General features: G+C 38.5%; 1 protein-coding gene across 4 annotated transcripts in view; it reads left to right on the plus strand.

Moving 5' to 3' along the window:
- FRY (FRY microtubule binding protein) overlaps positions 1-26400 on the plus strand; it is a 217494-nt gene that overhangs the window by 57169 nt on the left and 133925 nt on the right. For all 4 annotated transcript variants that reach the window (XM_056328753.1, XM_056328750.1, XM_056328751.1 and 1 more), the window contains exon 2: positions 20007-20206. In XM_056328753.1, the coding sequence (XP_056184728.1) occupies positions 20087-20206 (120 nt within the window). In that variant the 5' untranslated portion in view covers positions 20007-20086. The remainder of the gene's footprint in view (positions 1-20006; positions 20207-26400) is intronic.

A 26400-nucleotide genomic window follows, 5' to 3' on the forward strand; every position in this document is an offset into this window, starting at 1 on the left:
CATCACGCTACTGGCAAGTTAGATTTTTTTTTTTAATTTATCATGTGCTTATGATATTAATAGAAACATAGAATGGCTTTCTGCCTAATATTAATACCATTCTTTCTAGTTTGCCATAAAGTCTATTATTACTTTATGCAGTCATTTTCTTGTCACAAAAAGGAGTGTCTTCCTGCAAAGTAATGAGATAGCTTCTACAAAGTTGCTGCCACTGATTTTAATCAAGTATTTTTCTCTATTAAGTGCAAAAGGGTGTATAATAGTAGGCATATCCTCTTGCACAGCTACCACGTAGCCTAAAAATTTACATACTGAATTTCAGCCTTATTGGTAAATTATCCTAAAGCCTGGCTGGCTGAGATGTCATGCATTTTAAAGATTCCATTTATAGTATGATGATACTCTCAGGGCATGAATTTTGTTATAAAGTTTTCATTTGTATAGTATTAAATCCAGAAATGACATTCCAAGTTGATACAGTTTACCTTTATTATGTTGAATGTGTTTACCTGCTTTGTAGAAGCAGAGTTTGAAACATTTAGCTGGAAGGTTTGAATCTATACATTATTGTTATACATGTGTGTGTGTATGTGTAAATATGTATAACAAATTATATCTTGATAATTAATGCAGAAAATTATCTTCAGCCATTAAACTTACAACACAAATGACCAGTGTGATCAATGACAATCTTTCTCAATCTCTTTCTTCTGTTTTGAATCATACATATCATATGCATTGTGGATTCCAATTATAGCCGTGGTTTTCCATAAACTACACAAAAACTGGCACAGTGTCATGAAATTCTGATAAATATCTGCATTAATAAAGTAAGTAAGATATACTGAGCAGCATTTTCAGAAAGTTGAGCGTTGTCCTAAGGCTTTTTCACTGAAGGCAAAGGAGAGTGTAACTGTTCACATCAGTGGAATTTGAGTTAGACTGGTATCACGTGTGTTCTTTAAAAACCCACAAACTGTATTTTCAAATTACTGTATTAAGATATTCCACATAAAGTTTCAGACTATACTTTTTTCAGGAGAAGCAAATTGCCTTTGATTTCTTTTTACAGAATCATAAAATCAAAATATGATGTAAATTTTTAAAAAGACCACACATAATACAATTTTTTATCAGTCCTTATGCCTGATGTTTACAATTTCATCTATTGTAACTCACTTGCATGTTACCATCTTTTCTGAAACACTGAATTAAAGATTACCCTATAGATTTCAGCATTTCAGAATGCTTAGCCAGCTTTATCTTTAAGGATATATTTTAAATTAATTCATGAATTATGTTGCCTTTATGATAGAGTTAAGACAGCTGCCGCAGAATTTTAGCTCTCCTGGTTGGTTCTGCCTGTGCTCTTCTGTCGGTCAAGGCAAAGTAACTCAGAATAGCTTGTGTCTACTGAGTAGCTAAGTGGCCAAGGGCATACATATTTTAGTACGTAAATCAAGCATTGGGAGCCAGTGTGTGTACCTCTCAGACATGCCTGAGATGGGTCTAAACACATGAACCAGGTAATCGTGTTTCTTTAAACAGTGAACCAGGTAATTGTGTTTCTTTAAACAGTGACTTTTCTCATCCGTCCTTCCACTTCCTTAAGAGTGTTTCATCCTCTGTCGTGTGTCACATCTGATGCTCAAGTTCTCATCTACCCAGCAGGTAAAATCTACCCAAGTGGGCCCGTGCACAAAGTGCGGGGCACCGGGGTTTTCCCTGTGCCTCCACCTAAGGAGAGGGTAGGGGCCAGTTCGCTGCAGGAAAGAGCATCCATCTCTCTGGTTTTGGTTAAGGGCCTAGTATATGTGAGGGTCATATATAACATACCCAGGGTCTTCAAATAATCTGATTAACTGTAATCCTTTCACATACTCATTCATTTTACTTAAAGATGTTAAGAAAATGAAATGCAACAAATGCTACTGTTACAAATGCAGTGTTTACTGTTGGTTAGAATGAAGTAGAAGAAAATAAGTCGGTGTAAGTGGACATTGATTGTATTGATCATTATCCTGGCATCTTTTTATCTCGTGTGAAAGACTGATTTATTTTGGATCAGTAGCTTGATCCTGATTGGTCTGGACTGGGTACATAAAAAAACGTAACGTCCATTTTACAGCATTTAAAAGTTCCTATATATTTTTTGTGCAGCTATTACTTAGTGGCGTTTATAGAATCATTTAGGTTGGAAACCTTTGAGATCATCAGGTCCAACTGTTAACCCAGGACTGCCAAGTCCACCAGTAAACCATGTCGCTAAGCAATTTTGAAGCTGTAATAGTAAGGTGCAGCAAAGAGGTAGGGTGAGTCTTCAGGAGGCATGTTTACTTCTTCATAATAAATGTGTCTAAGCATTTAATGTCACAAGGATACACTATGCCAAACCAGAGACATCTTTACTAGGAAGAGAGGGGCACCAGGAACAATTCTTGTTTTGGAAGCTGATTCTTGCCCTACTCATTGCTCTGCTTTGTGGGACAATAAACTGGTATTCAGAAAGAAGCCTAGGGTGAAGATGAGTATGACAGAAATTATTTAGCATGGCTCAGACTCGGGCAGAAAACAGGTAGAAATATCTGAGGGATCTGATTTGGAGGCATTCATGAAGCATATCTAGCACATAGTAAAAGGAACGAGAGGTAATTCACCAATGCAGGCATTCCCTTGTCCAAATGCCTTTGTTGTTTAATGTTACTTTTAATTATAATTTGATTTATGACATAATTTTTAGTAGTTGTCACTCATTGATTAACTAAAGTGGCAGCTAATGAGCTAGAGCCATGCTTGCTGTTGTATTTCGTCTCTGATTCAAAGCACCTTGAATTCTTTCTTCAGATTTGTGAAACTTCAAATAAGCAGAACGTGGGTAATCCTTACCATTCTGGCCAGTAGCCAGAAAATGAGTGTGCTCTCCAAGAAGGTGAGAGATGAAGGTTCAAACCCCTGAGGTTTAATTAAACATTTAACCCAAAGCTACCACATTCTGGGTGAGTTCTTTAGCTGTTAAGCTCTTACATAAAAAGCAGTTACAGCCAAACTGAAAAGGACAGCAGCTGCTTCTCTGCTCTGCTTTGTACATCTGAAGTGGCCCAGCAGTGTGGTCCATGTGGGGATGCACCTAAGGCAGTGTTGGGGCAGGTTGGCTGTTGTGGATCCTGTTCTGAACTGCTGCCTGGCTCACCCGATCATTTGTTTTTAATTTAAGCACCCAGCTTCTGAACTGACTTGAGCCCTGAGTGAAAGTGTCTTAGGAGTGCCAAGTCCCCACAATGGCAATGGTCAGCTGAGAATGTACTGAAAATTTCAGTGCCTCTTTCCATGTATATATGGAAAGAAATTTCAGTGATGGTGTTTAAATTCCTAATTTATTAACAGCCTTGTGTGCCATTTCAGGTACTTGAGGTTTGTGCTTCAGATAGTTTCTACATCCTTTCTTACTGACAAAGCCATTCATTATCACTGGGTTGCCATGGAGTACTGGCCACATGGATCTGGGAATAATAACCCATTATGCTAATATAACTTGTCATTGTGTTTGATGCGAAGTGATGTCCCATAACAACAGCTGATGCTTGTAACTAATACAATTTATGGTAAGATCTGTTTATGGAACAGCATTGCCAAACATTGCCTACCCTCTTTTCTTTGAATTATCTTTCTGATTCCATACCTATTTACAAAACCATTTATGTGGGTTTTAGGTTGATATTGTTCAGGTTTAAATTTCTTTCTACAGTGAGAATCAAAGAGTTTTGTTACAGAACTATTCCAGCCTGTGTGCTTAATGCTAGAAATGTGTTTTTCTTCTGAGCTCTCCTATGCCCTTGGAACCTCAACTTTGTGTTGTAAAGTTCCCTTTGGGACAGAGGCAGGGCAATTAACCTGTTTTGGTGAACTTCTTAGGCATCACAGGAAAAGAATGAAGAAAATTATGTTGCATAGTTGGAATACATAATTCTGTAATGTGTACACTATTACCACAACTTTTCTCATACATCCGAGTATGAAACTGAATTTTATTTCTGACTCTGCTACTATACAAGGAACAGGCCTTAAATCTTTGTATTGGTTCAGCTTTGTTCTGTAGCAGATGACCAGGCATTTATTGATGATCTGTAACATGCACTAAGGTGTGTTTTTAGCCTTTTCCGGATTCTCAGGACAGTCCACCTTCATGTGCATGTGAACACACTTTCAGTAATAGCATTTCAGCCGTGGTTCTTCTGTGCTCCACAGACATTAACTCAGACAGTGGAATATCAGTTCCCTGGAGCATATCAGTGCGCCTTCAGAGAGCTTCACTTTTCTATACAAGTATTCTCTTAAGGCAAATCACTGTTTTTTATGGTTATCACTTTTACGTATAAGACATATTTATAAATTATTCTGTCAACTGTATTTTTGCTTTAAAATACTCCCTGAAAATATCCCAATATGATTGGGAAATCTTCCCAATAAGAACTTTCATGTTCTACCGAGGTCTATTCTGCAAAACAACCCTTAAAATTAGCTTCTGTTTGGTAAAGTGTGTTGACAAACAAGCCATCGTGGCAGGAAATTATTGCATATATCACAAAGATACTCTGTTCACACAAGTTATATTTGTATATGTTTATTTGTACATGGATGTACAAAGAGAAGTCAAGTACTGATAGGCATTCAGACTTCTGCTTCTTGATATTATCAAGATTAGAGATAGAAGAATCCTTCTTAGAACATCTGTATTGTACTTTTACCAATGATTGTTCTCAGCAATATGTTTTCCACTAATGTATTCAACGAGTCATAAATTATACAACCAGAAAAAACATTGTGTCATCCAATCTGTTCTCCTCATAGAGCAGGCTTTATGGCTTCTCTGAATTAATTTCTGTTTGAGCTAAAGCACATCTTAAAAAAAATAATCTTAATTTAAAATTTCCCCTAATGGAAGAATCAGCACCAGCCTTAATAGTATTCTGGCAGTTAATTTGCTTCCTTTTGTGTTGAATGCATTTATCTAATTTAAAATTCCAGACATTGGATGTTACTGAACTAAAAGCTATCTGTTAGCCAACTTCTGTGCCTCATATTCATACTTAGCAGGCATGGAAGTCATCTCGCCTAACTTTCAGGCATCCTCAGTATTTATATTGCATCTGACATGGTCAAGACTGGGTTTCGTGATAGCCAGTGGAGAGAAATATGTACTTTCAGGCTATGGTTCAGATGAGCTGCTTTAGACATGTTTATTAGGAGGTAATGAATCACACCTTGGAAGTGCCTGAGTGCTTGTGTTGCCTAAAAAGGCAATTTGGGTTGAGTGGCTCCATGTAAATATGTTTTGCAAATAGGTGCCGTTACAGGTGCAATAGGTGCAAATTCCAGCCATTAGAACATATAATTAAATGACTGTGTAACTTTCTCATGGTCACACTAAACTATGCTTTAGGGCAAGTTTTCCAATCATTATAGTTGCCTTTCTTGAATGTCCTGTAGTTCATCAGCATCTTTCTCAAGTAGCAGATACCAGAAAAGGACTGAGCATCCTGCAGTGGTTGCAGAGACACTGGCAGTGAAGCAGTAGCGTTTTCCAGCTTTTGCTTTAGTTTATCCTGCTTGAAAAGGCCCTCCATAGCTCTTCAGGTCACAAGAATAGCAGCCTGTTTTCGACACATTAGTCATCCTGGTTTTGGGCCTTTTTTCATAATCAGTGCTTCCCAGGAATAGAAATCCTTATTCTATCTGTGTGGCATGTGTCCTTTACCTCTGGCTTTGCAGTTCTCCATAGGTTAGAATTAATATCTCATATATTCTTTCCTTGCATTTAGTTTTCAAAATGCTGTTCAAAGGAGAAGGACCTTTTTGCTGGTTTTTCTGTCTACCCCTCGTAGTATGTGTTCTGCCTGTAAACTTCATAGAAATGTTTTTCTTTATGTTATTACTAGTAAGGATAAATAGTACAGGACCAAGAACTGGTCTCTGTACCTCCACTAGGAATACGTTCATTAGGGTATGGTTCTCACTTAACCCAAGTTGAGAAGTATCTGTTACCTAGCTTTTAATCTGTTTTTGTTGTGAACACTGACTTTTTGGTTCTCATTTTGCAGTTTGGTAAGATACCAATCCAATTGCCAGACACAAATACAAACTACACTTTTAACCTTGTTAACCAAATTTATGATCTTGTAAAAAGATAGTTAGATTAATGAAACCTATGTTTATGGCGTTGTAGTACTGTGCATTGATTCTTTATTAACTAAATGCCGCCATTCCTGGATGAGTATCAGGCCAACTGTGTTGCGGTTGCCTGGATTGTCCTTGCTGACACTTTAAGAAGACCTGATAGAACATTAATTTTGTTGCAGCCCACAGGAATGCTGAATTCCCCTTTGACTATCCCATAAAAGGAATATTTTTATTATTTTCAGTTGTGACTAGGCTCTTCAGTTTTTTCTAAGGAATTACTCTGTTTTCTCAGTGTTTAAGCTGTTTATTTGGAAAATCCAATGTTAACTTTAGGATTCTTTCTTTATTTTCAAAATTAACTGATGCAGAGTTCATTTCTATAGGTGCCTGTTCCTCTCCAAATTTAATTAAGTATTTCTGGCAGTCTTTTAGACACTTCAATATACGGAAGGAGTTTTCTGCCATGGCCCGCTAACCAGCATGAGAGCAATGTCCTGTCCATGTTGTGTTTGGTATTTGCAACTCTCTGGTCATGCACAAGGTCCCTTGGACAGCAGCTAAATTCCATGCGCTTCATTGGTCTGTTCAAGTGAAAGTTTTTCAGTACGCTGCTGTCCTCAAGCCCTACTTTGAAAAATCTCCATTGAGCTCATCTGGATGGTAAAAGTCATCATCTTGTCCCTGCTGGTTTTATATTTCAGTCACCACGGGAAATATTTTACGTCCTGGAGTCTGAGTCTAGCAAAGCACAAAGTTTTACATTTGCATTTAGTTTTGTGGCTAAGAAACAAGTGAACTCCGCTTTCAAATAAAGAGTTGTTAATGTAATATTAATAAAGGCTGATTAGATACTGTAATGGACACATTAACATTAGATACCACATTACACAGGATAATAAAAGATGATGCATTGTGTGTTTGGGTTGTCTGTAAATAAAGAGGCCAAATAACATTTAATTCAATATAGAAGATAGACAATGTTGTGAGTGCGCTGCTGCACCCAGTATTAAGTAATGACAATAATTACTCAATCAGACATAGAGTAGGGAATTGATAATGATAATTATTAATCCAGATTTTGGCTGCAAACTTTTTTCTCTCATTTTTATTTGTATAGATGTTACTTTGTATGCTCCACTGTAGAGGGAAAAATGAATGGATGTCTGACTTATTCTCCTGGTAGTCTTTATTCATAGAAATCTCTCCTGTGGTTTCATCACAGAAAGCTTCACCAAATTTTGTAAAAGTCTTCTTGGTCTGTGAAGGTTTAGCTTGCCAGTTAAACGTGCCAGTTCGCGTGTTGGTTTATTCGTGGTATTGTGCCATTTTCCACCCACACAAGCCAGGATATACATCCTAGCCAGCAGCCGCTGAAATGCACCACAATGCAGTTCAGTCTGTACAAGATCCTCTTGAAGAGTCTACAGACTTAAGAGAGTCATTTCTTACAACTTTGTATGCATATCTTTGTTGTCAGCTCTTCTTCAGTAATCACTGACAAGTGATAAGCACCTCCAGAAAGTGATTTATTCTGTTTTAAGCTAAGAATATCTAAGAAGGGTATGATGAATCACCTAGAATTGCCAGTCTCTCTTCATTTACTCTGCTTGGAGCCTAGATGGCTAGAGTAAATTCAATATTGGGTCTGTAGGTGGCTAAATTTGAACCTTTCCCTAAAGGGCAGACATAAATAAGATGCAGCAGAAGATGAAGTCAAAGAAGCAACTATAGTTTTAAAGATTTTTCTTCAATGTAGTACTACACTTTGGAACATAACTAAACATGATTTCATATTTGTTACGGCGTGAAATAAGCAGAACTCTTCAGGAAGTCAACTCTTAGACATTGTACAGTGTTAGGTGAGTAGGACTGTTCAGACCATGCAGTTTCAGAGGGAAATGAGCTACAGTCTGTGTCTTTTGTTCATCAGTGATAAAATGCTGCTTATGTTTGCACAAGTGCATTATAACACGCTCAGTTTTTCATTCACATGTGTACATTACACAGAAGCTGTAAGTGATATGCCATTTTCATTTCAGTGACACGCATGATTTTATAACAGCATGAACCAACATTTGTCAGTGGTTTGGAAGAGCAAGTATGGACAAACAGAAGAAAAATTCAGGAATGGTTCCAGTTCTAACATCTGAGGTAGCTATTGAAACTGAAATAGGGCTCAGATGCAAGCATTTAATGTCTCTCTATAGTAAAAAATAAACAGTTTCATTATATTTTAAAAATTCCATCTTATCTGGACTCTGATAGTTTTATTGTAAGACATTTAAGGAGAAAAGGGAAAGTATATTCTTTCCAAGAGAAAATGTGTAAGTGTTGTGGTTTAACCCCAGCTGGCAACTAAGCCCCACACAGCCACTCGCTCACTCCCCTCCCCTCCCCTTGGTGGGATGGGGGAGAGAATGGGAACGGTAAAAGAAAGAAAACTCGTGGGTTGAGACAAAGATTGTCTAATAAGTAAAGCTGAAGCCATGCATGCAAGCAAAGCAAAACAAGGGATTCATTCACAGCTTCCCATGGGCAGGCAGGTGTTCAGCCATTCCCAGGAAAGCCGGGCTCCATCATAAGTGATTGCTACTGGGAAAGACAGAATGCCATCATTCTGGATGTCCCCCCCCTTCCTTCTTCTTCCCGGAGCTTTATATGCTGAGCATGATGTCATGTGGTATGGAATATCCCTTCAGTCAGTCGGGGCCAGCTGTACCGGTTGTGTCCCCTCCCAACCTCTTGTGCACCCCCAGCCCACTCGCTGGTGGGGCAGCGTGAGAGGCAGAAAAGGCCTTGGTGCTGTGTAAGCGCTGCTCAGCAGGAACTAAACCATCCCAGTGTTATCGACAGTGTTTTCAGCACAAATCTAAAACATAGCCCATACCAGCTACTAGGAAGAAAATTAACTCTACCCCAGCCAAAACCAGCAAAGTAGGGAAGGAAGATGCAGGTCACATCCTCCCTATTTGCTGGTCCCTCTTTTGGAAGTAAATATTCCTTCTCTTCTGGACTCTTTTAGCCTTGTGCTTCCTCGGCACTTTTCCAAGTTCCCTAAAAATAATTCTTCTGCTAACACCCATCAACCACAAAAGAATGGGTATATCTTCATCTCCCTGTCACTGAAAAGGAAGACAGACCCAACAAAACATCTGTCTAAAACTCTAACAGGAAGCTATTTTCTGATCCAGTGAAACCAAAGTGTAGGCTAGCTTTTTCCCCTAGTATATAAAAAGTGTGAGAGAAGAGTGTGAACATCTTTATTTAAAATACAATGCTTTTTAAGCGCTATTTAAGCCCAAAGAATTTCTGGCATAGTTTCAGAAATAAACCTTTGTTTTAATTTTTAAAAACTCAGTTTTCTACTCATCTGAAAATGATGATCTGAATATATATTTCTACTCTTACTTGAAGTTTTTACTTTTAGAATAACTGGGAAAGGTAACAAAACCTTTGAAGTTATGTAGAAAAGATATACAGATTTTGAAAGTATATTGTTAATCTCAAGTCGGCCTTCAAAGAGGCAGCATGTTGTTACCATATAAAACACAGAAACTGAGAAGTATTTCTGTTTGATTTGGATCTCATCAGAAGCAACACAGAAATTTCCTTTTGTGAGAAGTCGCCACCAAATGGAGCACTCGGATGGCAATTGAAAATTGTTTTGAGATTGTCCACTAGATTTTCCATGTCATTTAGCTTTTTCAGTCTTCAGTCTCTTAAGAAACCAAGCAAATTCTGAAATCTCCAAAGATAAACACCTTTATGTTACATGCCTAGATTCCCACATATCTTCAGCATGGTGGTATATGTAAACAAGCAAATAATGATCTAGAGGAAAAGGAGCAGAAAAATAAATGGTGAGCAAAGAGAATGGGCAAGAAGAATTGCTTCCCTGCCTCACTCAGATGTCTGGTAAGGGTCTGAGATAAGAACCTAGGGAACATTGTTAAGCTGCTCAACCCCTGATCTGCGACTTAGGGGAGAGAGAGAGGGAATATCTACGTCTTATGGTATCATAGTTGCTAGGAGATTTGCCAAGTCAGTGAAAAGGACTTTAGAAAGTGGATGGACATATGTGACAGGATTTCCTGTTTGTTTGTTTGTTTGTTTGTTTGTTTGTTTTGGCAGTCATTATTTTTTGAATTCTCTGCATATGGAGACATGGTCTCTTGCAAGAGGAGAAAATGTGTTCCAGCCACTGCTTTCCTCTATCAATTCCTCGTCAATTCCCTCATATCAATTACCCCTCTCTTGTACAGAATTGCAGTGCTTATCTGAGGATTACAAAGCCTAAGACCTATATACCGGTAACTGGGATGTGAGGGCCGGAAGGTTGCTAGTGGCTACTAAAGCCAAAGCACCAGTTTTAATCTTTCCAGTGTACCAGGCTGAACGATCCTTAGCTTCAAAGCTAATGGGCATTTCACCACATCCACCTCAAATAAGACCTGTCAGTGTGTGTAAGGACTGTTCTAATTTTTCCCTGAGTGTGGGCAAAGACGTCTGTATTAAACTGGTTGTTTCCTAACAGGGTTCATCTCAGAAGATGGCTGCTTCATAAGCATCTCTGAGTGGAATGAGCATTTGAGCTCTTTTTAGACATGCAGAGAAGAGAATCCCCCACCCCAAAGTGATATATTAGCATCCATCAGGCCTGAGTGGCCATATGCTTATTTTCATGGGTGCTGCATTTTGTTTCTATGCTGCAGAGGACTGAATCTTAACGGGTTGTTAAGAAATTACCACATCTGGAACTTGCTCTGAGGCTCCATTCTGCAAATCACTGTCCACCTCTGGATTCAGGGAAGGAGAGCAGAATGGTTTTACTACAAGGAGTTAGCCTTACATCCTGAAATGTTCAGTCTTACTGAGAATACCATACGGTCTGTTCTAGGCCTGCTGTTTTATAACATCCCTGAAGATATTGAAAATAAGTTGAAGAATGGCATGCATGTGCACATGCATGCACACACACAAAAAGTTTAAGCCTCCTTTTTCTTGGCTGGAGTGGTTGGGTTGGTCAAAGCTTACGTTTTATTGGCAACTCTGCCACTTCTTAGTGGATGCACTAATTAGTGTCCTGTTTTCTGTCTCTGCTGTTTCTTCTGTTAATATAGAACTTGCACTCATTTGTGGTCAAAGGAATAGAAAGTTTGTAGAAGGATTGCCCAACTAAGTCAAGAGGGCTTGGAACAGTCTTCTGTAGTTCAGCAAGTGTTCTGAGAAGAGTGAAATAAATATATCTAAACCTGGCAATGGCATTTTTTCACTAAGTCTTTGGACATTAATTTAAAATGTTGGTCCTGTCTCAGTTACATCTGTGACCAAGTCCTGTAATGTCTTTATCACTGAAGATATCTCCTTCCTTTCTCTCCCCATGCCATTTTACTTAAATGACTATCCCAAGGCATGTCTCTTTAAGGAAATGGAGGAATCTGCAATTTCTAAATTAGCCTTTTCTCCCTTACAGTTTCAACATAATAAAGTACTTTGAGGATTTCCATTTGGAAGAGCTTAGCTCATCTCTCACCACCTTTTTGGAAATTCTCCCAAATCTGTTATTCCCTTCAGACTTGTTTTCAGAATGAGCCATTTTGCTCCAGAATCTTGAACTTCTTTTATATTTTTCCCCGGTGATCTCACAGCCTCTTCCATTTTATCTTCTAGACTAGATAGTATTTCCTCTGGCACAGGGATTTACATGCTATGCTCAGACTTCTGTTTTGCATGGGATTGTTGAGTTTTATCTTTGTTGCATTGCAGAACATATATCTAATGGATCAGCCAAAGTACCTCTTCCTGAAGAATCCTGTATTTGGATTAAATAGGCTTTTGAAAGACAGGGTAAGTTAGGATAGTTTTACGTCATGTGCTTGTGTCAAGACAACTGCACAAAAAGACCTTGTGTCTTCTCCCAGTAGTTGCTTGAACAACAGTTTTAGAGAGAGTCTTCAGAGTCTGGAATTTTAAAATACAAGTTCACTGAGATTTCTAATATGTGTAGCTTTGGAGACAACTTTGTTCTACTAAGAGGGAAAATACGTTTGAGCTTTTTGCCGTATAGACTCTCTCATAGGTTTTTATTGTCTGTGCATGCATGTATCTACTGTCTCTATCTACATACTGCTGTCAGTGAGTGAACTTTTCACTGTAAAGTATTCCCTCACCTGCAAATAAGCCTTCACAGGGAATCAATTTCATGCAATATGAATATTTACCTACATATTTTGTTTACTGCTTATTTTGTATTTTTATTAAAATGGAGGAAGCTTTGCAACAGTACATTCAGTTAAGCGTAGCAGCAAAGCTCCACAGATGATACTTCCTGCCTGGGACATACATGTGCAAAAGGTTATTACCAGTCTCTCCATTCCTAGGAGAACACATGCCAGCCTCACTACAGTTGGAAGTGTAAGTGGTTTCCAGCACTAGAGAAGGAAAGCTATGTCTGCAATGCTGTGGCTTATGGCACATTTGTACAGCAGCTTTTATACGGACCTTAGAAATTGCTATAGGCCATACAATCAGGTTTCTTACATCTATTTTAATAATTAGTTTAAATTATGTTTAGGTAACCTCACAGTTGAGAAGAGGGGAGAAGTGTCTTAAAAAGGGTATATTTACACCCTGCTACATCAACTGTTAATAAAAAATGGAAAATAAGCAGTAAACAAAACCTGTAGGCAAATACTCATATTGCATGAAATTGACTCCTTGTGAAGAGTAAAGCCAACACCAATACCACCATAATGTAGGCTTTTACTTTACAAAAAGTTTTGATGTGGGACTCAGGTGTACACAGAATTCTTCCTGGTCTTTTGACTGTAAATCCTGAGAGGATAATAAACACAAAAGATCAGACATCAGTAGCATCAATTATTCATCATAAAGTCTTGTACTTTAAATAAATTTATTTCCTAGCATATATATTGCAAGACATCAATATTATATTTTACTGGTTAACTTTATGGCTTTATAGCTATTTTTTGTTGAAACATGCAAATGAATTATGAAAATAATGCTTACATTCAAATAGTGCTACTACTGCATCTAATATGCTGGAATAACATTTTCCTTGGGAATCCTAACAGTTTCTTTCACCAAGACAAAATTGGATCTGCTAAACTTCTAGTTTGTTTCTTTCAGTAAACTTTCCTTTGAATTTTACTCTCTTTGTCTGTCAAGCTCAAACTAATTGGCAATGTTCTCCTTCAAAGGGTGAAAAAGACACCATTTGGTAAACTTGGCATGTATACCATATCACTGTAAATTAAATTCTTCATGCTTTATTTAATTATGTGTTTTCTTTTTAATATTATAATTGCAGTTTTAAAACAAAACACATTTTCTTAAGAGTTATTTCAGCAGATGTATAATTATACTTAAGGATATGTGGTTTCTCACTGACTCTTGGCATGGGAAAAGAAGAGATACTGCACTGGTTTTATCGCAAGGTATTTAAATGATATGTTCTTTTGGCCCAAAGATCTTAATTACGAAACAAAAGCCATCCTGTGCTGTCTCTGTGCTTTGCATTTCTGTACTAATTGCTTTCAGCTTGGATTGTATGATAATACATGTGTGTGATATGCATGGTTTGTTTATGTCTAACTCCATTATCCTGTCTCATGTTCTTGGAGTGCCTGAAGTAGTTTCACTAATCTGTCAGCATAGTATGTACTTGTGGATAAATATAGCCATGCAGCCACTCTGTGAGTGGTCATCATCATACGCTGAAGCTAAAAATTACCCCTTTGGTTATGGAAAGGCTGATCTGATCCGGAGGCCTGCTCACACATTGTAGGTCTTCAGCACTTGTCTGTTAGAAAACAAAACCAAAAAACTAATAGAAATGTCTGCCTCAATGCTGAAAGATTGATAGTGAAGTATGAAACAGGATTATGAAACAACTGATTTCTTTTTTAGATTTTAGTTAGAAAGGATTCTAACTTTTCTGACTGTAGGAGTGGAACGTTTCAGGTATTCACAGGCTCATGGATATTACAGTAGCATGTTGGAGAAAATCCAGTGTGATCAGCTTTATAAAGGGGCTTGGTAGGTATGAAAATACTGCAAATACATGTTTTGGTTTATGTTATTAGTTTGTTCAGTGTTGCTATAATGTAAATTTGACACAGTTAACTAAAAAAAAAATGCAATCTCTGTTTCTTCTGCTTAAGGATACTGAAAATTCAGTAACTATATTTGGCTAAAGTTGTATCCAGGGTAGCACAGGCTCTTGGCTTGTGCATTATGATTGTTCTGTTTTGCTTCATCTTAGAGCTTTGAGAAAAATACTTGTAGTGTAAATCTTAGCACACACTGTCATACAGTAATTTAATTTTGTACTTGTCCCCATTATCAGCTTAGTGACTGTGACTGCGTGTGTGTCTGTGTGTGTGTGTGTGTTTTTACAAAAACGTATCATTGAGAAAATCTTATGGTTATGGCCTGCACTAAAAGAAAATATTCTGTAGGGGAAAAGTATCATTTGAAATATAGTTTATTGCTGATACAGTAGAAAAACAGGGAACAAGTCTTGGAAACAAGAAAATGGGTTGTTTGAGAGAAGTGGCCCTCAGACTGAATTTCACCCCAAAATGGTACAGGCATCTTATAGTTGATCAAGCATAGTTAAACTTTTTTACAGATTTTCCTAGGATAGGAGCTTTAAATGTACATACAGATTTCTAAAACTGACCTGCAGATTCCTTGCTATTGCAGGGCCCTCGGTCATAGGGTTACCGTGGTCTCCTTCATGTTCATCACCATTCATTCTCCTTGGGAATGAGCTACTTTTCTGCAGGAGAAGGGTTTCATTTAATGCAGTATTCATGTGGTGACCAGTACCCTACAAAATGTTAAGAGTTTAGACTAAATATTTCAGTGGCCCATTCTGGTACTTCTCTTTGTAGAACATTATTATTATTATTATTATTTTGAAATCAGTTAGTAAAAACATAAATTTGTCAATTAATATTTAGAATTGAGTATAACCCCTTCCTCCCACCCTCACCAGGTATCTTCTGCATCAAACTATATGTGGTGATTTCTCATGCCAAAATTATACCTTTTATTTAATTGGCATAGTGTTGGACTGGCATAGATGGCAAAAATGGACACATCCTTTTTGTTGCTGTTTTTAAGGCCTTCATTATAATGTGTCAACATAAAAGTACCAATCATGGCTGATTTTAATGCATCTTTTTCTTAAATTTTGACTCCCTAATTTCCAGGTTTGTGTCTCAGAGGCAACATTTCTTATATAAGCTTTTTAGGGCTGTCAGTCTAGGAAAAGGAACTATGTTCTGCTAAAGCTTGTACATCATCACTATAGATGTACTATTCTAGTCACTGGGCCACATTTTTGCAATGCAAATACCAAGCATATGCAAATGCTGGAGAACTGAAAAGGTGCATTAGAAAGCCAAACCTGTCTATAATAGCTCAAGATCAATTCAGAACTCTCACACTCTCAGCAGTGTTAACTTCCACACCAAAGATGCTTAAATGGAGCTAGCATCTACCAAATGCTCTTTTAAAAATTTGAACTAAATCAATGTTATATGCCAGTCATTTCTGTAACTGCTGTAATTGCCTGTTTTCCTTTTTGTTTATCTGAGGGAAAGACTGTACAGTCCTATATTTCAGATATGAGCTAGAATAAAAATTTTTGGTGCACTGACAAATCTCACAAATAATTGCATTTCTTTATTACAGTGTGCAAATAACTGATTTTTCAGTTAGATGCCTGGAAAAAAAAATTATATCAGCCTGTGTCACAAACCTAACAGCACAGTTGTTAAAAGACTTCCTACTAATGATGACTATGTGAATTTAAATTCCAGTATTAAAATCCTGTATGAATGCCACAATGATTGAAGATAAGGGCAGCAGCTCCCAGGTAGTGTGACGAGGGTTTCTTAAACTTCATTTTGTAAGGATGTGAGGCATGTCTGATCTCACACACTGGCTTCCTTCCTTCCATCCCTCCTGCATCTCCCTACATAGTAAATTTTAAACTTAGTAGCCAGTTTAAACAAAAATTGCCTGAGGAACAGAAGGCAAGTTTACATTTGATTAGATTCCTACAAATTCCTTCAAGAGGGAGTCTGGGATGGTTGTACTCGCCAGAGAGAAGCCGGCAGTCCAGCCCGGGTGTGTTTTCCTTGGCAGAGGCTGGCTGGCTGGCAGGGAGCCTGCTTGCCCAGCCCTGGGCACAGAGCTTGGGAGGGAGCTTGGGAATGACTCAGGGGAAGCTTGGGATGATGATGGGGGAAGAAAAAGGGCTTTTACTGCACAGACACAAATCCTTAAGAGAAATTGGTTTCACTGCTCACAAAAAACTTTTTCCTATCTGAGTGCTTGGTGATCAAACTGATTTCAGGGGTAGATGTGAGCCAGTTAAAACCATGCATTTGGCAAATATACTAATGATTATAAAAATAATGCCTGACCTAAAGGTATTTTTGGAGAAATTTCCATTACCTAGTAAATTTGATAGTCCATATAAATTTGCATTTGATCCTTTGCGTCCCACTGTCTTCATGCTTAAACTTTAGGAGAGCTGAGGTGATGATGGCAGAGCAGTAGAACTTACACTCTTCTCTCGTATCTGTTTTTTCATTACTTTGAAGCAGACTGTTATTCAGAACAACACTTTTAGAAGTATTTTTAGAAATGGTTTTGTATAATATAAAAGTAGAACTGTTGTATACACTTTGGTTTATGCAAAATGTTACAATGCCAACAAGACTCCATGATTATGCTTTAGCCCTCAAAAATCAAGTGAAACTTTGCAGGAAACAAATCTAGCAGGAAGCATCTATTGGAGTGGAAGAAGTGCTGCTGCTGTGCTAAAGAGTGGTGGCATACCTTGTCAATTAGGGGAGTTCTTTTCAAAGTAAATTATGGATGTGTTAACACTTGCAGAATAATAGCCACATGAACAAAAGCATTTCTATTTTGCATTATAGTCATATAGTGGACTTCTAATCTTTGGTTTTTTTCTAAAGGAAAACAAACATGTCCTCTTTTCTCCAATGCATCTTTGTTATTTTTCAATGCATGAGTTTTGGTTCTGATTCTGTCACATATTGAATACTCTCAAACAATAATGTAGTCTTTGGGATTTAATTTTTTTCATTTTTTTGCAGCAATGAAGTGTTAAAGTATTTAGGAAAGATTTGAAAATCTCATTCATTCTTAAACAGTCCCACGTAATTGTCAGCTACAACAGTGGTAGTTGCAATTCTGTTCCTCAAAAGGAAAGGCTAAAGTCATTAGATGTGCAGCATCCATCACTGTAGTTCATACTTCTTTCTTGCTTTGCAGCTTGGATGCAGCATCCCATGTAACACTGTGAAATGCAATGCTATGAGGAAATGCTATAATGGTATTAGTTCACAGTATTTTCCACAGTTTGTATTGCATTATAGCACCTCTGTCCCAATCACCAACAGTGCTCACAGGTGTTACGACATTTATATTGCATTCAGAATGTGTAATGACTGGTCTTCCCAGTGTTACTTGATTTGCTGCTTTTGATCTCTCTGGCGAAGCAGACAGAGGGTGCTACCAGTACGTGCCTGAAGATCAGACGTGACTTTTATTGCCAGTAAGAGATAAGCCTGAGTATTTTGGTTTGGGAATTTTATGTGTAGAATGGTAGTATTTGAATTAGTGATATTTTGTTTCACAGAATTATAGAATAATGGAATGGTCAGGGTTGGAAGTGACCTCTGGAGATCAACTGGTTCAACCCCCTGCTAAAGCAGCTTCTCCTAGAGCAGATTGCACAGAGTTATATCCGGGCAGGTTTTGAATGTCTCCAGAGAAGGAGACTCCACAGCCTCTCTGGGCAGCCTCTTCCAGTCTCTGTCACCCTCAAAATAAAGTTCTCCCTCGTATTCAAATGGAATTTCCCGTGTTGCAGTTTGTGCCCATTGTCCCTTGTCCTGTCGCTGGGCACCGCTGACAAGAGCCTGGCCCCATCCTCCTGAGACTTGCCCTTAAGATATTTGCAGACATTGATAAGGTCCCCTCTCGGTATTCCCCAGGCTGAACAGGGCCAGCTCTCTCAGCCTGTCCTCATCAGGGAGATGCTCCAGTCCTCTCATCATCTTTGCAACCCTCCACTGGACCCTCTCGAGTGGTTCCCTGTCTCTCTTGAACTGGGGAGTCCAGTACTGGACACAGCACTCCAGATGTGGCCTCACCAGGGCAGAGCAGAGGGGCAGGAGAACCTCCCTCCACCTGCTGGCCACGCTCCTCCTGATGCACCCCAGGGTCCCACCGGCCTTCCTGGTCACACAGGCACACTGCTGGCTCATGGGCAACTTGCTGTCCACCCCAACTCCCAGGTCTAGGTCCTTCTCTGCAGACCTGCCTTCCCTCAGGTCAGCCCCAGCCTGTACTGGTACATGGGGTTGTCCCTCCCCAGGTGCAGGACCTCACACTTGCCTTTATTGAACGTCATTAGGTTTCTCTCTGCCCAGCTCTCCAGCCTGTCCAGGTCTTGCTGAATGGCAGCGCAGCCTTCTGGTGTAGCAATCACTGCTCCCAGTTTTGTGTCATCAGCAAACTTGCTGAGGGGACACTCTGTCCCTTCATACAGGGCATTGACAAGTAAGTTGAACAGGACTGGACCTAGTTTTATAGTACTCGGATTGATTTTTCCTTCAGTTTTCCAGAAAACCAGTAAGTAGAGCTAAGCCTAGTACATAATATCTTGGTACTGGTTATGGGGAATTTGGAGAATCATGGGATTGTTTAGGTTGGAAGGGATCTCAGGAGCATGATTAGCCCAACCTCTGCTCACCAGCTATTGATGGTTTCTCAGAAATTTGTCCAGTCAAGTTTCGAGTATCTCCCAAGAGTGGAGTTTCTACCGTGTCTGTGGACAGCCTGTATCAGTGTTTGATTGCCCCCTCACAGTGGAATTTTTTTCCCTGTATCTAACTGGAATTTCCTGCATTCCAACTAGTGACTGTTGCCTCTTGTCCTGTCACTGCACTCAAAGAAGGGTCTGGCTCCATCTGTGCCATACTCCATGAGGTAGCTGAAGACTGCAATAAGATCTCCCCTTAGCCTTCTCTGCTTGAGGTTGAACCGGTCCAGCAGTCTCAGCCCATACTCCCTTGGCCTTGCTCCAGAATAGCAATTTCACTGTTGTATAGGGGAGCCCCAAACTGGACACCAGTACTCCAGATGTGATCTCAGAAATGTCAAATAGGACTGAAGGATTTGGTACTTTCCAGAAAACTAATACATAATGAACATCTTTTGGCCATGTTGTGTCTGACTCTTCATGTAAGATTTGTATTGGTGAAATGTCATTCTTGATTGACCTCAGTGTAAATGAGAGGAAAAATCAGGCCCTTTACATATCACCTTAGTCAAAAGACCAGACTCCTGACTTTTGCAAGGATAGATCAGTCTGAATAGCAATAAGGAATAAATTTGTTACTTGACAACTGAGTTACAGCTCTGGCCTGCAAGACAAAGGATAAGAAATTAGGATGTTACTCATTTAAGTGTCAGCAAGTCTTAGCATGTAGAAAAAGAGGATTGAGTGTGCACTGCATAGTTAACACTACTCAGGTTTAATGCATAAGATTTAATCTTTTATTTCTCCTTCCAGCCTAGATTATGTATATTTTACCTATAAATATACTATGGAAATCATATTTATGTGTTGTGTATTTCTTTGATTATCAACTAGTCTCCAGTTTTGCTTTGATAGTATAGTGGGCCATTGGAATGCTCTGGAAAATTTAATATGTGTTGAATTACCCAAAAGTAAATGTGCCTTTTCTACATTTCAGCTTCTCCAGTTGGTAACGGATATATCAAGCCACCTGTCCCACCTGTTTCTGGTACACAGAGAGAAAAAGGACCTCCAGCCATGTTGCCTATCAACATTGACCCAGACAGTAAACCAGGCGAATATGTCCTGAAGAGCTTGTTTGTTAACTTTACTACTCTGGCTGAACGCAAGATTCGCATCATCATGGCAGAACCTCTTGTGAGTAAAAAGAAACTCCTAAGTATTTGTGTGCTTTGCTTTGAATCTATTTTTAAATCAGCTTTGCTTTCTATGCAGTGAAGGATATTTTGTTTGTAATCTGTGTTGGAGTGTGATAGTGTTTCCCAAACTGTAAGATACGCTACTATGGCAGTTAGAAGGTTGTGGGAGAGGACATAGGTGTGCAAGATATGCCGAAGGGGTGACATGAAAAGTAATGAATATTTTATTTCTGTCAGTGTGATTGAGAGGCAGAAGGGGTGTCAACCAGCATAGATTTAATGGCTGGGAGAGTGGTCACTTGAGTCAAAATAGATTAGAAAATGCTGAAATATGATAAAAACAGTATTTCTGAACATTACTGGTTTTCAGGTAAAACATGAAAATGAATAGCAGTGCTGGTTTGTATTTGAGTTCGGACAGTAGTAGATTTCATAAACTAAGTGCTATAGCACTTATTTTCCATACATGAAAAAGCATCCAGTATTTGAAAAAGGAGCTACATTACAAGGTGTCGCACAGTGATAGGGCCATTGTTATTTATTTTTTAGGGAAATTCAACATACAAGTATGTCTGTTGCAAATTTTTCATAACTGAACTTCTGGGAGTCTGCTATTTTAACTTGAGATTCATTTTATATACATTTGTGTTATTTTGATTATGGAAGAATAGCTCTGTAATTGGTATTTTAGTTCTGACAAGGTACAAATAACCAGGATCCTGTATTTCTGAGCTGTAAGGGAATCTTACAGTATTTATTAGCACAGTATAGAATACTTAGTTCAGTTCCCTATTTTCAGGTCTGGATGTTCTGAACAGTAAAATTAAGATTATCTTGATTCTGATGGCATCTGTTTAGCTTTATGTCTTGATTTAGCTTCAGAAGCATCTGATGCTTGTAAAGATTTCCAGGTTTTCCTGTGAAATGTCAGGTAGATGCAAGATGGCAGAAATACTTTACATAATTTGTAAACAACACAAAAAAAGCTGACAGAAAGGAATATTTTGACAAAAATCCAGTTTTTTCTTCTTTCATGAGTCCCCTCCAAATCACAAAAAGTAGAATGAACTGACAGTCACAGTGCAGGTCCTTAAAAAAAAAAATGCCAGCAGCTATTTATTACCATCCAGTCTTTGTGTGACACACAGTGAACATCTTTTAACATTTTAAGACAAAATATGTTGTAAAATGACAAGATCAGGGAAACGTCAATAAGAGCAGGACTGAGAACATAATTTCCTTGTGACACCTCTGTTACTCTTGAACACTAAGCTCTGCATTTTCTTGTAATATTTCAGACATAAATACGAACCAGTGACCCTGATCTATTCCCATTTCACCTTGTGTTAAGATGATTTTGAGTTGCTGTGTGTTGATGTATTATTTTTGTCGCTTTGAATATCTGAATGTTGATCTTGTCTTATTCCACAGGCTGTTCAGTGAAATTTTATTTGGTAAACTCAACATAGAATGTAAAAAAATGACAGGAGGCTGGAATGTCATTTTGTCCACATTTTCAGAACATATTTCTTACAGGGGCCTAACCGTGAGACCCTAACAATAATTAAATGACATATATCTTACTAATACTAACAGAACTTACAAGGCACGGCATGCTGATGTTTTAGGGTGAATGTGACAAATGAGTAAGCAGGATTTTGTAGACATTCAGTCAAAGTGATCTTGAAATAATTAGGTTGTAATGAAAGAAGTGACAAGGGAAAATGGCAAAAACTATTCTGAAACAATGGCTAAGAATTTAAGTTCACCCTTTTTGTGGGGCAGCTGTTGGATTTTTAGCAGCTCTGTTCCCACATTTCTACTCTACTGACTAGAACTGTGACCAGAAAGTCCCAGGGATTTGCAGGACAAATTTTATAAATTGATGGTGCAGAGCCACCCTTTGGCCTTTTTTCACAATAGGTAGTCAGATGTTGAGCTCTTTGAAGATTCTGTTCTAATTAAACTCAAACGAACTTCAAAGAAAATCAGACTTGCAAAGTGCTCTAACAGTGAGATGTTTCTAGTCTGAATTCTTTTAAGTCATTACAAGATATGACAGTTTAATTTTATAATGAGTGATAAATACTTAAGATATCTTTTAGAGAAGCTAAAATGATCTGTTTATAATATAATTGCTTTTTCCTCTGTTTTATCACATCTAGCTCACATTCAAGCTCTGAAGTTACTATAGGATTAAAGACTTACTGATAGATATTTTACCTAGATATTTCTCTTCATACACACATTTTGCCTGCTTATCCTTTCCGATTATAATGACAGTTGTTTTTATGATTTTTTTCTCTCAGATTCTTTGGGTTCTCTTTCATTTTTTCTTTCTTTCTTCTGTGATGTACACAGAGCCCAACTGTAAATTACAGTGTTCTGACAACTATGGTGAAAACATAGGTTTGTGTCCCACCATGAGCTGCAGATGCTAGCAAGGCCCAAAACTTTTTGTTGTTTTCTAGGGCAGCAGTGAAGGGCATAGCACACACACACACACACACACGCCCTTCTGCAGCCTCATGAGACCTCGGCTGGGATAGCAAGATTCCAGCGGCAGAGAAAGCAGAGGGTAATGTCACCTACTCCTCCTGCTGCCTTGGCTGTCAACCAAGTATGATTTGACATTTTGGTTACTGGATCTGGCAGTGATCATCAGAAAAAGCGCTCTCCCCAGTTATTACGTTTTCTAGGCATGAATCTAATATCAGCTCTCCGCTGCTGAGTCTTTAACAAATTAGAATGGAAACCTTTTATTTCTAGATGTGAGAGATTTTTTTAACTTTGTCTGGGGAGTATTTTATTTGGAATTTCAGGTCAATTTTTTTTGCCTTTTAGCATCTCTGAAATATAACAAACATTTCAATAATTACATTAAGTTCACAATTATGTGGCTAATTTTTAATGATTAAACTACTGTACCCAGATGGTTGAGTTATATTAATCCAAATTAAAGGTATTTATTGGAAGGGATTTTCCAGTCTATAAAATTGAATTCACATAAATGAAATGTAAATAATTTCTTCTTGATAACCTTTAATAATTTCCTGGGTTTTTCTGTAAATAACGGTTTTCCTTTATAGTGAATATTAAGAATTTTTCCTGCATACCTTTTTTCATAGCTGATTGTGTTCATATTTAATTTTTATCTATTTATATTGTAAAACTTCTCTACATTGCTTCACTTACAAACACAATTTGATATTTTATTACTGCTGAGTTTTTTTCAAGCAGTGGTGACCTTAAAATGAAGCTAGAATGAGGAACCCAGGGAAATATTTTGCCAGTTCAAATGATAAAATGTGTTGACGTATCTTAGCACTGTAAGGAAAAAAAATAGGAAATAGTTTCCTTTTTAGGACTGTTGATTACCACTTAGGGTAATACTTCATCCTGTGCATACTGATTAGGCTAATCTTTAAATACGGCTTTCAGCAATACTTACACACAGCTGTAGGCATTGATAAAACATAGTGAGCTACAGGCATTGACAGTGGTTAATGGTTAATTTAGCTGTTGGTAAACTTTCATTATGCTTTTCTCCTGCAAGCATCTTCTTTTACTGAGCTTGTCTAAATTCAGGATCTCCCTGAATACCGAACTCAGGAAGAGAATTCACTCATTACAGGATTAGGACTATAAGCATATTCGTGTATTCTGCCTTTAACTTTCTATTTTTATTAGGTAGGTTTTAGCTCACCGTTGGAAAAAAATCTGAAAGCAGTGATGTGGTTGATACTAGTGTATTTATTACTTCCATTTCATTAGAAGCTCAAAGACATTAACATACACATCTATTTCAAAACTGGGCTGGTGATAACAGCCAAGCAGGTGGTTAGGAAGACTCTGAAAGGGCAAGAATAATGTATGTTTGTTTTTGCAACCAACCAACAGGTAGGGTGGCACTGCTATGCAATTACCTTTAATCTGGGCTTCACTTTATCTAGGTAAGAGAAGAAATATGTGAAGGACAGACTTGGAAGAAAAGGAAGTAGAAGGTATTTTGGTTTCTGAGGACTGGGCTGTGCAACTATTAAAATGTATACAGACTATAACAATACCAGGCAGTTTTATCCCACAGCTGTAATGTAGAATTTTCTGGTTTACATGGACTAAAATTCTAGCTGCATCACATGAGTAATGACTCTTTTGTTGTTATCTATAATAAGGCACATTAACATTACACATTTTTTATGTTTGAAGTCTGCATGTATAGTTTGACATACACAGGGGCTTTGGACACCTGTTCTTTCACACTGCACAGATGATGGCTTGTTGAATGGGCAGATCTATGTCTGTCAGTCACAGAACAGTCTGGAGGACCAAGGACAGTCATTGTCCTCAGGAGAAGGCCCATCCCCTAGTGCTCCCGGGAAATGTCTGTTCAGCAGAGTTTCTTTCCTGCAGGTTGCTGACTGGATCCCAGGTCAATTTTTTAGACTGATAGTTGTCCTCAGTATTTTATTCAACTCCTAGCCATATCTAAGGACTAAGTTTGATTTCTGCCTGGATTGTCCCCTTAGTTCTGTTTCTTTCTACTCAGACTTACCAGCAGCTAACTCCTCTGTTTCAAGAAATCAGTTAAGCAGAACAATGGTCTCAGTCATCATTCTTCCATCGTTCACTTATCAACCTTCATTGGAACTTCGCTGGCTCTCCAAGTATAGTCCAGTACTCAAAACCCCGCTCTGCCCATGGGCCAGTGAAGCCCAAACTAGGCCAGATCGGCTTGTTCTTTACCCCAGTAGTGAGAGAGGCAGCTAAGTCTGGGAGATATCATCAGTGAAATAAGCATGCTCTACTCATGTACTCAAAAGATGTGAAGGCACAAACACATGGGAAAAATCAAGCTTCAGTACTGAAGATGGAGAGCATCAAGGCAACTCCAGTGGCATAAAGAGCCTTCACTTCCCCTTCCACTCATCACCTCAGAAGTAATATCTCCATCTAGTTATCTCAGCACGTATCTCAGGCTGAGACCTGTAGCAGAAGCCAAGTGTAGAGCAGTAGTCCTTGTAGGGTAGCTAATCTTGAACCTCAGGACAGTTATCTTCCTGAAAGACCTGGAAAGGTTTGTGTGATTGAGGCAGCGGTGACAGATGAGACATCTATGTAATTCAGGGGGGACACGTCATAGAATTGAAACATGGGAGGGAAAGAGTATGAAAGACACAGCTGGAAAAAGAGAGGAAGAGACAAATGTAGGGTTTCAGAAGTAATCGTGGGGATTGCAGGAGGATGGAGACAGGATGCAGCGTGGGTCAGCAGCATCCATACAAAACTAAGGGAAAATGTTCATGCCATTTTAGCAACAAGGAAGGAAAAGGACACAGTTTTGCATAGCCATTGGCATTGGCAATTGCAGCTAGATACAGGTCCATAAAAATACACTTTAGAGCCAGGCAATGTCAACAGCAGATTCCTCAGTGATTTCAGGGTTTCCATAGCGGAGCATGTGGGTAGAATGCTGTTTGAGGTTTCAGATACCATGTGATGGCAAAACTCTCCAGGACACCCACTGTCTCTGGGCTTTGCTGCTGCATGAATGCAGTTGGAGGATAGTCAATGGCACATATGATGGTACAGATCGCTAAGAGGATTTAACATTGGAAGGCAGATTCAATCCAAGGTCACTGAGGCTGTCACTCTGTATCACGTGTTGACCAATGCTTGCAAATATAGCAGACAATCTACCACATGCCCCTAATCACATTTTTGTGTCATTTAAGAATATTGGTTATTACCACTATCCAGAAAATGAAAGTTGTACTACAGTCATCTCAGGTCAGTTTTATCACTGGTCTGTCAGTGAAGGACAGAAAGAAAATCATGTACTTCAGTAGCATTCTTGCCAGATAAGTAGCAATGAATTAAAGAGGTATCTTTCCATATATTCACAACAGCGTCATCCTTTGCATGCTTTCAGACTCCTGTTTGAAGTCAGTGAAGTACTGCTTCATCAGGAATGAGCTAAGTTTTTAAGTTTAAATTTAATGTGCTCTTTTCTGGGCATGAGTCTGGCGTGGTACAGTTTACACATCAGGCAGCTCAAATTACACTATTATTTGCCCTTGCATATCTGGTGGCGTGACAAATATGAGAAATACTTAAATACTTTGACAGTTTGGAAATCCACCCGATGAGGTGTTGTTTCCTTAGCTGGGCATGTAGTACAGGTGGAAGCTA

Source organism: Falco biarmicus, chromosome 2 (assembly GCF_023638135.1).
Source record: "Falco biarmicus isolate bFalBia1 chromosome 2, bFalBia1.pri, whole genome shotgun sequence".
In the NCBI taxonomy this organism is placed as follows: domain Eukaryota; kingdom Metazoa; phylum Chordata; class Aves; order Falconiformes; family Falconidae; genus Falco; species Falco biarmicus.